We start from the raw sequence: 14,505 nt of genomic DNA, 5'->3' as shown, positions 1-14,505 counted from the left end.
TGAATAAATAAATCTTTAAAAAATAAATAAATATAAATAAAATAAATAAAAACCAAACCAAAGGCAATGTGCTAAAGGAAATCACTGACAGCCTAGATTCTATATCCAGAGAAAATATCCTTAAGAAATAAAAGGTGATTTAGGGACGCCTGGGTAGCTCAGCGGTTTGGCGCCTGCCTTTGGCCCAGGGCATGATCCTGGAGACCTGGAATCGAGTCCCACTTCAGGCTCCCTGCATGGAGCCTGATTCTCTCTCTCTGCCTGTGTCTCTGCCTCTCTCTCTGTATCTCTCATTAATAAATAAATAAATAAAATCTTTAAAAAAATGCTTTTAAAAAAAGAAAGAAAAGGTGATTTAGAGTGATTTCCAAATGACAAAAACTAAATTTGCAACTAAAGGATACTATCGTTTTAATGCATATCAAACTTAGAAGGATGCATGTGTAACATAAAAGGGAAAAAGCTGATATGGAAAACGGAATAATAATTATTTTTTTTTTTTTACGATTTTATTTATTTATTTGAGAGAGAGAGAGAGCACAAGTAGGGGGATTAGCAGAGAGAGAGGATGCAGCAGACTCCCCACTGAGCAGGAAGCCCAATGTGAGGCTCGATCCCATGATTCTGGGATCATGACCTGAGCTGAAGGCAGATGCTTAACTGAGTGAGCCACCCAGGTGCCTCAATAAGTAATTTTTAATGATAAATTTTTTAAATAAAAAAGGAAATTTTTATGAAGAGACAGCAAGTAATGGGGAGTGGGCAGAAGGAGGAGATAACCTTAAGCAGGCCCCACGTCCAGTCCAAAGTGGGGCTCAATCTCAAAAACCTGAGATCATGACCTGGGCTAAAATCAAGAGTCAGACACTTAACTCTGAGCTACCCAAGAACCACGCCAATTTTTAAATTTTAATTTTAATGATAAAAATAATCCAAAGGGGAAAAGTAAAAAGAGATATGATTGGAAGAAAAATTGGAAATAGTACATTTAAAAACAAATATTCAGCAATTATATTAAATAAATCGACTAAATATTTTAATCAAAAAATTTTTCACCTTACTTTGAGGCAATCATAAACTTGATGCCCAAACTTGAGAAATATATACCAAATGAATAATACACACACACAAGTCAACATAATTCAGTTTGCCAAAATGCTAAACTCAATCCAAAATTAAATAAGACAATATATTACGACTATGTTGAGTTTTGCCAAAATGCTAAACTCAATCCAAAATTAAATAAGAAAGACAATATATTACGACTATGTTGAGTTTCTTCCAAGAATCCCAAGGAGGCTCAAGATTAAAAGTAGACTATAACATTCGTAATCCGATAAGGGCCTTCTATTAACACAAAGAGAAAAAACTAGCTACCAGAAACACTATAATTGTGAAATACTACTTTCTATAGATCAGGAACTAAACAAAGGGACCCACTATAACAATCTACTCAGTGCTGGATTCTCAGCACTAGGATTCTCAGTCAGTGCAAGAGCGTAGGATAAAGGGGTTCAGTTCACAATAAGATGGCTGGACCCAAAATCAGGAGAAAAAAAAAAAAGAGTCTGAGAATTACAGATGAATTCAATTAGGAAACTATAAAAATGCAATAAACATTTTTAAATTTATTTAAAAAGAATAAAGCAAGAACATACACGTTTTATCTACCTACACACACAGTGCCATGCAGGTAAAATAAAACATTTGCAACCAATAAGATGATTTTTATGTTCTAATGTTAAGAGTACAATCAGAGGAAAAAAACTGGCAGAGGAAAGTTAAACTAGAAAAGTGTACATCTCAATCAAGATTATACAAGTTAACTCTTTTGCTGTTTTGCCAGACTGAGTGGAGGACAAAGTCACTAACGTGGCAGAAAATGTGTAGGGCTAATCACTCTTAGCAACTCCATCACTTTCTTTTGGGTATAAATCTGAGAAGAGAGTTCTTGAATACTGCATTAAATGAGACCTAAAAACCTAAGTATTAGTAATCTCTAAGATTTCATATTTTCCTCCTGCCCTTAACAAATCTCACGAATTCTTTTTTAGTTTTCTGAGGGGGAAAGCAGGAAGTACTCAAATGTTTAGTACAATGACTACTTTCTGTTTTTTTCCACAGCTGCTCACAGCATTTTCACAGTTTATCTTTTACTTACTACCTAAAGTGGCCTCAGCTCACTTTATCAAACATGAACATTAAGAACTTGTCTTAAAATACATGGAAACAATATTATTGCATTAACAATAATTAAGGATGAGGTAAAATGATGGTGTACAACAAACTGAGATTACATATAAAATATTGGTATCAAGAAACTATGAATTGCTTTTTCTGAGAGAAGTTTCAAATGAGCACCTGAGCAAGTTCCTTCTGTTCATTCACTAGTCGGCTGCAGCTAGCAATCATCTGGTCCAGGGCATAGAGCCGGTCTTCAAGTCCTTTAATGGCTTTCATATTCTGATTATCAAGTTTGGCAATAGTTTGACGGCACTCTGCTATAAATGGTCGAATAATCCTTGGATCAAGCTAAATGACAACAAAACATATGAATGAAGTTTTCAGCAAATAGTTAATATATTTCTCAATATTTTGATACACAGCTTCAGAGGAAAGAAAATGAAAAACACAGAAAAGCAAAAGCACAGGAAGTCTAAGTTATACTTCCACAATACTGGGAGGATAGTTATGTTAATAAAAAATTACTGATTATATTAGAATCCATAATTAGGAATACAGTGCCAGGAACTATAATCTTCCCATCAATGCCACAACTTAATCAATCTTCCGTGTCACAGAGAAAATGTTATCTTTAAGGTCTTATAAAGTAAAGCAGAGTTAAAACACGTTCTTTGGTCATTGTCTTAAAACTCTAATTTCCCTCAAAACAAGGTCAACTTCCTTCCTTCCTGGAGGTATCTTTATTTTCAGTCTCTATCTCCTAAAGGAATTTGCTTGATCAACCCAACTTTCTTACTCTTCAATCTCTCCTGTTCCCTGGCTTACTTCCACAAATTTTCTGGAAATCATGGAACCTAACAGATTTGTCTCAACACTCCTCCCCTTTCCTTGAAAGAATACATTGGCAGTGTTTTTGCATGCAGTCTCCACAAAACCCACTCTGCCGAAGATCACCTATAACCTCCTTTCACTTGAAGTTCGTATACTTTGAAGACAACCTCTCACAAACACTGGAAGCTTTGGGGCATTACCTCACGGATTCCTCCACAGTACCCTTCTTTGGCTCCTTTTCCTGTCTAATCCACGAATACAGATAATTCAGAAGGACTTTGTGCTTAGCCCGTTTGTACTATTTCTTATATGATTTCAGCATAAGCATAATTTCTATGCAATCTCAACCCTTTTGTAATCCCTGATCCTTCTCACAGATTTTCAGCTTGTGTTTCTGATCACTTCTTTATACCTCCACAGGAGTATCAACCATGTTATCTCCTACTATTAACTCATTACAGTGGTCTCCTGTTGAGATCCCTAAATGGCTTTCTTCTGCCCACTATGACATCTAAAAAACACAGCATACAGTACAGCCTCCAGTGACTGGATACTAGTAAATTTTCCAAACCTATCCTCTTTTCAAACTGAATTGCCCATTACATCCAGACAAACCCTGTGTTTCTCTAGCTCTAATCTTTCTTCAAACTGATCATTCTACTTGGTGTTTGAAAGGCTAACTCTGCCTCTATGTAAGGGTCCTAGTCAAATACTGCCTCCTTCTTGATGCCCTCCCTTATCTCTACAATCAAAGGACCGTACAATATTTAATGGACAGTGTTTGGTACACAAAGAACATACAAAAGCCGTTAAAACTCAACCACTACTTTATTGTTATTATCCATAGTCCAATTTAATTAATAAGAGGCTGCACATTTGCATCACTACAAAAAAGCTAACAGAGCCACTACTTAAACATAGGCAGCGGTAGCCCAATACTAACAAAAACCATACGTATGTTAACATTTTCTCACTTTTCTTAACTTCATGGTAACTGAGTCCAATCTGCACACATTTCTGGTCCAAAGTATTGTACAAACCAAGATTGGCTTTAAATCACTAAGGTGATAAAGGGCTAGGAATGAGGATTAAAACAGATTCAAATTTTTAGCTCATGCAGAATTATAACTACACATGGACTTCACATGGCAATGATTTAAAGAAGAAAAAACAAACCCAAAACCAGGGCTCCTGATTATGATAGTTTGTATTTCATAATTCATTGAAAGTATAATACAACAACACTGACAACGTGGAAGACTATTTTGTGAATCACCTGAGTACAGGTTATATGACCTGACTTCCTAAAAGCTGATTCTAATCAATATTTTATTTGCCTCCAAGTAATAAAAATTAAAATTTCCAAATAGAGTCACTGGAGAATTTTTTTTTAAATACATATTTCAAACCACAGATTTCTATTAATTATTTAGGAAATTTTTAGTAACTGAACACAGTGCTATGCTACTTTTTTACTCTTGGGTTTTTCCATTGATATTTACAAAGATTAATGTTACTGTCATCTTAGAAGAAACTAAAAATTTTCTTACCCTTTCCATTCTTTCCATCCCACCTCTAAATCCACACCCACTGCACAGAGCAAACAACAGTAATTCTATAAGATCACAAGAATCCTGAACAAAACACTAAAACAAGATTCAATACATTATGCTGGTATTAATCTGGACAGCTTAGAAATGAGCTAAATGCACATATTTCCAATTATTAATTTCCAATGTCAGATATATGAATGTTTGCCTTTTCTATTTTTTTTTTAAGATTTTTTATTTATTTATTCATGAGAGAGAGGGAGAGAGAGAGGCAGAGACACAGGCAGAGGGAGAAGGAGGCTCCATGCAGGGAGCCTGATGTGGGACTTAATCCCAGGACTCCAGGATCACACCCTGGGCTGAAGGTGGCGCTAAACCACTGAGCCACCTGGGGCTGCAGGAAAGTTTGCCTTTTATAGTATAATCTGAACCAGAATATCCAAGACTCATTCTAATTATGAATATACTACAACCCAAGAAAATATGTGAATACACAAAAATGTAGCAACAATTTTACATTTTTCTCAGTATAGGAGAGAAAAGGTCATGAAAAAGCCATCAACTACCCTATACATGTTACAAATACCGTTGAAACTGGGATTACTATGTAAATATTATGGCTTTAAACAGGATTTGCTTTTATAGAAAATCAAACCTTGGAGCATTTTAAAATTCACTGGCAAATAGCACTACTACTATCAGATAATCAAGCAGGTGAGTTATATGTAACTATGTAATGCACATGAGATAAATGGAAGGCATCTCTGATGAGAAGTTCCATACTCAGTTTATTCTATCTTTAGAAATGCTATAGTGGTATTAAGAATAAATATATAAAACTACCAAGAGGAGAAAAATACTACTCTAATAAAAAATCATGACAAAGTACTGTTTATTATGCAGTATATCGTATTACTGTAATGTCCTACACTGTAATATATAGGCAGAAATATATAAATTCTTCAGAATGTATTATCATTCACAAGTTTTTAAGCTGACACGCACAACTTAAGAGTGCTGTATTACAGACAGTATTTTAAACTATGCTACCTCATTTTGTATCAAGTGACTATAACCAAATAAAAATTTATATTATGCTTTCAAAATATAATGGTCATGTAATCTATCACAAAGACCCTTGGTATACACTATGAAAGTAAACATTAACTTAGGTCAGTAATGTGACACCCTAGTAATAATACTATATAGCTAACTTCCGTTTTCTGTAGATATAAATTCCTGTGGAATTTCATCAAGCCAGAGAAGGATCATTGTTTATTTTCTCTTGTCATGAAAAGTGAATAAAAATTATATGGCTGTGCTGGATTTCACTTAAACATGCAAATGGAAAGCCAACTTGCAGTTCTTTTAAAAGGGGATTCTCCTCAGTCTACAGCCCTATTCTCTAACTCATGCAGAAATACACACACACATACACACACACACATATACATATATATATACCTCAATTATTCTATTTACAATCATGTGCTTGACTTTCCACAATCATAGGTTATAAGTTTTAGGCTACTAACATGTCAACAATTTAAATAGGAACACTAGTTTTCAATCCTTTTAGGTAGCAATCTTTGCATAATATATTATATACTCCCATGCCCTGGCAAATGTCTTCATTGAAGCTGTCTTTAATGACAAATAAATGGCCAAAAAGAAATGCCTCCTTTAAAGGATTTCATCAAGGAAGTTGAAATTTAAAGAATAAGAAGAAACCTAGGATTTATTTAAGTTTTCCATTTTGAAAGGTATGTGTTATTTTCCAGGCATCCCAAACAATGCACTGCCTTTCTCAGTATTCAAAGATCAAGTCTCTTTTCCAATTGAGTGCCCTTTAAGAAAAGATGAAATATCCTGCCCATCATCTTTAGACAACAGCAAACTTCAAAATATTATCTTATCTCTGTGTAAGTGAAATATGTGTCCCATCAACTTTGACTTCAAAGATTTTCTAGCAGCTTACGGATCATGTTATTTTTTTTTTTTAAAGATCTACTTATTTTAGAGAGAGAGTGGAAGCTCCCCCTTGACGTGGGGTAAGGGTGGCGGGGAGAAGGAGAGAGGAATCCCATGTAGACTCCCCACTGACCATGGAGCCTAACACACAAGGCTTGATCCCAGGACTCTGAAATTGTGACCTGAGGTGAAATCAAGAGTTGGCTTAATCGACTGAGCCATCCAGGGACCCCTGGATCATATTTTAAGAGATATTTACTCCCCAGACCTAAATGTTTTCCTAGTATATTTGGGGAAGAACTTATTAATCTAAAATACAAGCTCACTATAATTTACAAAATACAACCCAGACCACAATATTGAAATTTTGAATTTTAAAACATCTCAGGCAGATAAAGTATTTAAAACTTTTTTAAAAGGAAGAAGTTCCTTTTAGGAGGAATGGTGATTAGAAAGATGCACACCAGATTTTCAGGGAGATGAAAGTGATCAGTATCTTCCTTTGGGTGGTCATTACTCCGTGACCTAACTGCTCAAGAACTTGTATATTTTACTGACCATAAATCATTCTCGCTGCTAAAAAAAATATTTTTAATATTTTGTAATTTTGTAAAAAACAAAATTTTCTTTAATATTTTCCAAAGACCTTCCAAGTTCTATAGAATTTGTAAATGTGAACATCTGATCCATTATTAAATTAACTTAAAAATATGGTAGGCTAGAGGTGGCCATTTCTATATACCTATTTACTTATATTTAGAGAGTACTATGTATTTAAGGCACAAGAATGAAAACATTAAGACTGCACAAGTTTTACCTAACAGATCAAAGAGCCTAACTGTAAGAACAAATTAGAGGATAGGAGATATTAGCATATCTACATATGTTACAAGTTCAGAAAAAAAATATATTTCAAAGTGGTACCACCAAAATCTACACCATCTGAGTAGGCACTTCAAGGTTCTGCAGTGCAGTAGAAATTTTACATATATGACCTCTAAGAGTCTTCACAAATTTACTATTAATTCATAAATAAGGGTACAAAGGAAAAGATTTAATCTGTCCAAGGCTAAATCCTTGGTTATGAAGTCTTACACCAAGGCTCATTATTTCCACTATAATAACATTACCATTCTCAAGTTTATAAAATATTTAGTATAAATAATAGTTGAAATGACATAAGAAATATTAAATTGACATGACTTACTCTGCTCATGGAATCAAAGCATTTCCTGACCAACGATTCCACATCATTAGGTCTATCTTGAACATTTATCCAGTCTAACAAAGAAACATTAAAAAAAGGCAGATCACCGTCTTTAGCATCTACTGAAGTTTCATCCTGCTGGACAGTATTTTGACAAGATTCCCTAATTTCTTTTCCAATTTCAGCATCTGTGGTATCTGGGGCTATATGTTCCACTGACTTGTGAAATGAGGTTAACAAGGATTGGTTAGTTGCTCTAGGCATATCAGGAGAAAGCACCAGTTCAGTGGAGGTTTTCATTTCAGCCTTTTCTGAGCCTTCATGTTCAGGTAAAGAATCCAGTCTTCCCAAACATTCCCTGTAACTATGTCTGGTTAGGCACTCCAACAGTGGAATCTTGGCCATTACTGAAACCGCAGTTCCTAAACTTAAAACACAAAAGATCTGTCAGTAAAATTATGGGACCACTCTAATTAGAGATTAGCATTTTGAAAGAAATAGCATTCAATTATTATACACATAAATATTACCATTACTATAATGCATATAGGTATGGTTCTTTAAAAGAAACTTAGTTATTAGACAGAAAAGGGTTATCATTAACACATTGAAATTTCACTCTCAAGTAAAGGGAGCCAGCTTATACTAAAGAAGTAAACACTTGGTTCATCAAACCTTAAGATATAAAAAATTCAACTTTACAATAAAGATTTACGAAAGCAGTCCCCTAAAGTATGACGTTAAACCAATCAAGTATTTTTTGATAATTTTATTCTGTGCTTTCAACTTAACAATCCTAATAAAGATTAAGGTAACTCTCACATTCATTACACCCTACAGACAGGTAGATATATGTTGTCAAAAGGCACTGGGGAAGATGATATCAATGACTTGATTTATGCAAAAACATTTTTGAAGGGGCTCAGGCTCCTACACAAAATTATATCTAAAAGAACTTCCCAAATAAGAGTTACTTGAAAATGTTGTTGTATACACTTTCTAGTCTCAAATAATCATTCCCTTTCTTCCCAAGATCAGTTCCATTGGCAACACCAAAACCTAATTCATACTACAAAACAGAAATATTTGAATAAGGTTCATTTTAATTAAAATGATGTTATTCCCAAGTCAAAGTAACAAAAAATATAAAAACTAAAAAGTGACTGTAAAATGTGGAAAGCATACACAAAGACAACAGAGGGCTATATTGGTACTGAATCATTACTATATTTTTACATTCATTATAGCTCTTTTAAAAAACAACCACTGCCTATCAGATGTGCTTATTTGCATAGAACCAGAAAGCCATCAAAATGGCTTCTTTCCATCTTAGCAAGCCTACATCCTAGAGCAATATTTAAAAAGGAAAATAAAAATTTCCTTGATTGATGAATATTGAAAAAATTTCCATTTCTGTCAGATGTGTTATATTTATATTTTTACTTTATTGCGAAATTGATAGCAGGGCAAGAAGGAGGCAAAGACTCTTGAGTTTGTAAATGATTTAGAAGAATTTTGAGCCCTTTACATAAAACAAGATAAGAAAAAAAAAATGTGGGAGATCGGTAAATAGGAAGTAAATAAAACTGACCATAATAAATAAATAAATAAATAAATAAAAATTTTAGAGCCTATAAAAGTCACCATAAAAGTCTCAAAAAGTGAAGAATTATAACAATTAGAAATGAAATCACATTTACTAAACAACTGATAAATTGCAAAAGTATTTTAAACAAACATCTTATTATCCATTTTAAAAGTAAACATACTGAGTAAGTTTTAACTTGATGTCTTCTATGGATTGCAGATAATTTGAATAAATACTTTCAAACTTGAAAAGTAGTTTTTGGTAAGAATTTGAACAGTCCTCCAGATTGGCCATGATTGCAGCCCAGCCTTGGTGTTGAAGATGTTCATCATGGACCAGACCTTCACAGAAAGAGCAAAGTTTCTTGGCAACTTCATACATTTCCTATATTGAAAATGAAGAAACACAGTAAAAGAAGGTAATGTTTGTATGCACATGTTTGTGTGTGTGTGTGTGTATATATATATATATATACCTGTATGTAAGAACATAGCCTAAATATATTTTCAACAAAGCACTGACAAGGGAATGTTTTAAACAAAGCACCAACAAGGGAATGTTTCAGTTTATCTTAAGTGGTTCTGCTTGTTGTTATGACACTAAGGAAGAAGAACTTCTAACTCAATACTGCTGGAAATATATATTGGTGGAATACCTATAGATGGCAATTCAGCAATAACTATCTAAAGTAAAAGGGCGTCTATTGTTTGGCAGCATGATTCATCTTATAGAAATTTACCCAATAAAAGCTTAAGCAAATAAGCAAAAATACTAAAAGGATCTTTTTTTTTTAAGATTTTATTTATTTATTCATAAGAGACAGAGAGAGAGAGAGGCAGAGACATAGACAGAAGGAGAAGCAGGCTCCCTGAGGGGAGCCTAATGCAGGACTCGCCCCCAGAAGCCCAGGATCATACCCTGAGTCAAAGGCAGACACTCAACCACTGAGCCACCAAGGTGCCCTTAAAGGTTCTTTACTTCAACTACAAAAAAAAAAAGTCTATCAAGAAATTATGTGCATCTATACAACAGAATTTATCTAACATTAGATATTTAAGATGAAAAAGATATATTTATAAAAATAGGAAAAGATCAATACACAGCAAATTTAAAAGGTAGGCTAGATTCATAAAGTGAATTTTCTATGTTTACTACTATATGACAAATCAGTTATAGGTGACCCGACAGACCTAAATGTAAGGTTTTTTGTTTTTGTTTTTACAAAAAGGGTAGATGAGGGATGCCGGGGTGGTGCAGTGGTTGAGCCTCTGCCTTTGGCTCAGGGCACGAATCCTCGAGTCCTGGGATTGAGTCCCACAGCAGGCTCCGGGCAGGATCCCAGGAGGGGCATGCCCCGCCCCGAGCATCCAGGCCCCTAAAGACTGGGAGCTACCGTAGTTACTGTGGAAGCTGACTCTAGGGATGGAGAGCTGGCCGCCACCACCTTTGTTGTTCCCCCTGGGGTCATCTTGTACCTGGGACTGAGCAGGGGCCTCACAGGATAAAAAGCCGTGCACCTGGCAGGGGGCCGAGCAGCTCCCCCAGGTGCACACACCTGAGAATCAGCACAGCAGGCCCCTCCCCCAGAAGACCACCTGGAAGGACAGGGGAAAGCAAGTTATTCACCAAGCAGCACTGAAAGTACCAGGGGAAGTCGAGGGATTTACAGTATATAGAATCAGAGAATACTCCCCCTTGTTTTTTGTTTTGCTTGTCCCCCCCTCCCGCTTTTATTTCTTTTTCTCTTTTCCAGTACAACTTTTATTGGCCCCTTTGCACTGAGCAAAATGACTAGAAAGAAGAACTCGCCACAAAAGGAAGAATCAGAAACAGTCCTCTCTGCCACAGAGTTACAGAATTTGGATTACAATTCAGTGTCAGAAAGCCAATTCAGAAGCACAATTATAAAGATACTGGTGGCTCAACAAAAAAGCATAAAGGAGTCAAGAGACTTCATGACTGCAGAATTTAGATCTAATCAGGCCGCAATTAAAAATCAATTAAATGAGATGCAATAGAAAATGGAGGTCCTAACGACGAGGGTTAATGAGGTAGGAGAAAGAGTGAGTGACATTGAAGACAACTGTATGGCAAGGAAGGAAGCTGAGGACAAAAGAGAAAAACACCTGAAAGACCACAAGTAAAGGTTAAGGGAAATGACAGCTGCAGAAGGAAAAAAAAAATCTATGTTTAATTGGAGTTCCAGAGGGCGCCGAAAGGGACAGAAGTCCAGAACATGTATTTGAACAAATCATAGCAGAAAAATTCCCTAACGTGGGAAGGGAAACAGGCACTCAGATCCAGGAGATGTAGAGATCCCCCCCATATTCAATAAAAACTGCTCAACACGTCTACATTTAATACTGAAGCTTGCAAATTCCAAAGAAAAAGAGAAATTCCTTAAAGCAGCAAGAGACAAGAGATCCCTAAACTTTATGGGGAGAAGTATTAGGTTAACAGCAGACCTCTCCACAGAGACCTGGCAGGCCAGAAAGGGCTGGCAGGATATATTCAGGGTCCTAAATGAGAAGAACCTGCAGCCAAGAATACTTTATCCAGCAAGGCTCTCTCATTCAGAATAGAAGGAGAGATAAAGAGCTTCCAAAATAGGCAGAAACTGAAAGAATATGTGACCACCAAACCAGATTTCCAAGAAATATTAAGGGGGACTCTGTAAGAGAAAGAGGAAGTCCAAGGAAACAATCCACAAAAACAGGGACTGAATAGGGATCATGATGACACTAAATTCATATCTTTCAATAGTAACTCTGAACATGAATAGGCTTAATGACCCCATCAAAAGGTGCAGGGTTTCAGACTGGAAAAAAAGCAGGACCCATCTATTTGCTGTCTACAAGAAACTCATTTAAGAGGTAAGGACACCTACAGCCTGAAAATAAAAGGTTGGAGAACCATGTACCATTCAAATGGTCCTCAAAAGACAGCCGGGGTAGCAATCCTCATATCAGATAAATTAAAGTTTATCCCAATAACTGTAGTAAGAGATGAAGAGGGACATTATATCATATTTAAAGGATCTATCCAACAAGTGGAACTAACAATCATCAATATTTATGCCCCGAATGTGGGAGCTGCACAACATATCAATCAATTAATAACCAAAGACATACTTAGATAATAATACTTATACTTGGTGATTTGAATATGGCGCTTTCTACAATTGACAGATATTCTAAGCACAACATCTCCAAAGAAACAAGAGTTTTAAATGATACACTGGACCAGATGGATTTCACATATATTTACATAACTTTACATCCAAACTCAATTGAATACACATTCTTCTCAAGTGCACATGGAACTTACTCCAAAATAGACCACATACTGGGTCACAAATCAGGTCTTAACCAATACCAAAAGATTGGGATCGTCCCCCTGCATATTTTCAGATCATAATGCTTTGAAATTAGAACTAAATCACAAGAAGAAGTTTGGAAGGATTTCAAACACGTGGAGGTTAAGGAACAACCTGATGAGAGATGAAAGGGTCAACCAGGAAATTAGGGAAGAGTTAAAAAGATTCATGGAAACTAATGAGAATGAAGATACAACCATTCAAAATCTTTGGGATGCAGCAAAAGCAGTCCTGAGGGGGAAATACATCACAATACAAGCAGCCATCCAAAAACTGGAAAGAACTCAAATACAAAAGCTAACCTTGAACCTAAAGGAGCTAGAGAAAAAAGAGCAAACAGATCCTACACCCAACAGAACAAGAGAATTAATAAAGATTCGAGCAGAACTCAATAAAATAGAGACCAGAAGAACTGTGCAAAAGATCAGCAAAACCAGGAGTTGGTTCTCTGAAAGATTAAGATAGATAAACCATTAGGCAGCCTTATTAAAGAAGAGAATAAAGACTCAAATTAATAAAATCATGAATGAGAAAGGAGATCACCACCAATACCAACGAAATACAAACAACTTAAAAAACTTATTATGAGCAGCTATAAGCCAATAAATTAGGCAATCTAGAAGAAATGGACGCATTTCTGGAAAACCACAAACTAACAAACTGGAACAGGAAGAAATAGAAAACCTGAACAAGCCAATAACCAGGGAGGAAATTGAAGCAGTCATCAAAAACCTCCCCAAACACAAAAGTCCAGGGCCAGATGGCTTCCCAGGGGAATTCTATCAAACGTTTAAAGAAGAAACCATACCTATTCTACTAAAACTGTTTGGAAAGATAGAAAGAGATGGAGTACTTCCAAACTTGTTCTATGAGGCCAGCATCACCTTAATTCCAAAACCAGACAAAGACCCCACCAAAAAGGAGAATTACAGACCAATATCCCTGATGAACACGGATGCAAGAATTCTCAACAAGATACTAGCCAAAAGGATCCAACAATACATTAAGAAGATTATTCACCATGGTCAAGTAGGATTTATTCCCGGGACACAAGGCTGGTTCAACACTCGTAAAACAATCAATGTGATTCATCATATCAGCAAGAGAAAAAACAAGAACCATATGATCCTCTCAATAGATGCAGAGAAAGCATTTGACAACATACAGCATCCATTCCTGATCAAAACTCTTCAGAGTGTAGGGATAGAGGGAATATTCCTGAGCATCTGAAAAGCCATCTACGAAAAGCCCACAGCAAATATCATTCTCAATGGAGAAACACCGGGAGCCTTTATCTAAGATCAGGAACACGACAGGGATGTCCACTCTCACCACTGCTATTCAACATAGTACTGGAAGTCCTAGCCTCAGCACTCAGTTAACCAAAAGAAATCAAAGGCATTCAAACTGGCAAAGAAGTCAAACTCTCCCTCTTCGCAGATGACATGATTTTGTACAGAGAAAACCCAAAAGACTCCACCCCAAGATTGCTAGAACTCATACAACTGGCAGAATTGGGTAGCGTGGCGGGATACAAAATCAATGCCCAGAAATCAGTGGCATTTCTACACAGTAACAATGAGACTGAAGAAAGAGAAATGAAGGAGTCAATCCCAGTTACAACTGCACCCAAAAGCATAAGATACCTAGGAATAAACCTAACCAAAGAGGGAAAGGATCTATACCCTAAAAACTATAGAAGGCTTCTGAAAGAAATTGAGGAAGACACAAAGAGATGGAAAAATATTCCATGCTCATCGACTGGCAGAATTAATATTGTGAAAATGTCAATGTTAAC

The 14,505-nt window shown here is 35.9% G+C and overlaps 1 protein-coding gene across 4 annotated transcripts in view; it reads right to left on the bottom strand.

Annotated features, from left to right (window-relative positions):
- The window catches only part of RB1CC1 (RB1 inducible coiled-coil 1), a 97,598-nt gene that overhangs the window by 45,820 nt on the left and 37,273 nt on the right, over window positions 1-14,505 (bottom strand). For all 4 annotated transcript variants that reach the window (XM_072734739.1, XM_072734740.1, XM_072734741.1 and 1 more), the window contains exons 6-8: window positions 9,513-9,715; window positions 7,744-8,170; window positions 2,362-2,532 (exon numbers count right to left, since the gene is read on the bottom strand). In XM_072734739.1, coding sequence (XP_072590840.1) covers window positions 2,362-2,532; window positions 7,744-8,170; window positions 9,513-9,715 — 801 coding nt within the window. The remainder of the gene's footprint in view (window positions 1-2,361; window positions 2,533-7,743; window positions 8,171-9,512; window positions 9,716-14,505) is intronic.

Source organism: Vulpes vulpes, chromosome 13, assembly GCF_048418805.1.
Source record: "Vulpes vulpes isolate BD-2025 chromosome 13, VulVul3, whole genome shotgun sequence".
In the NCBI taxonomy this organism is placed as follows: Eukaryota; Metazoa; Chordata; class Mammalia; order Carnivora; family Canidae; genus Vulpes; species Vulpes vulpes.
This window is presented reverse-complemented; position numbering and strand designations above follow the sequence as displayed.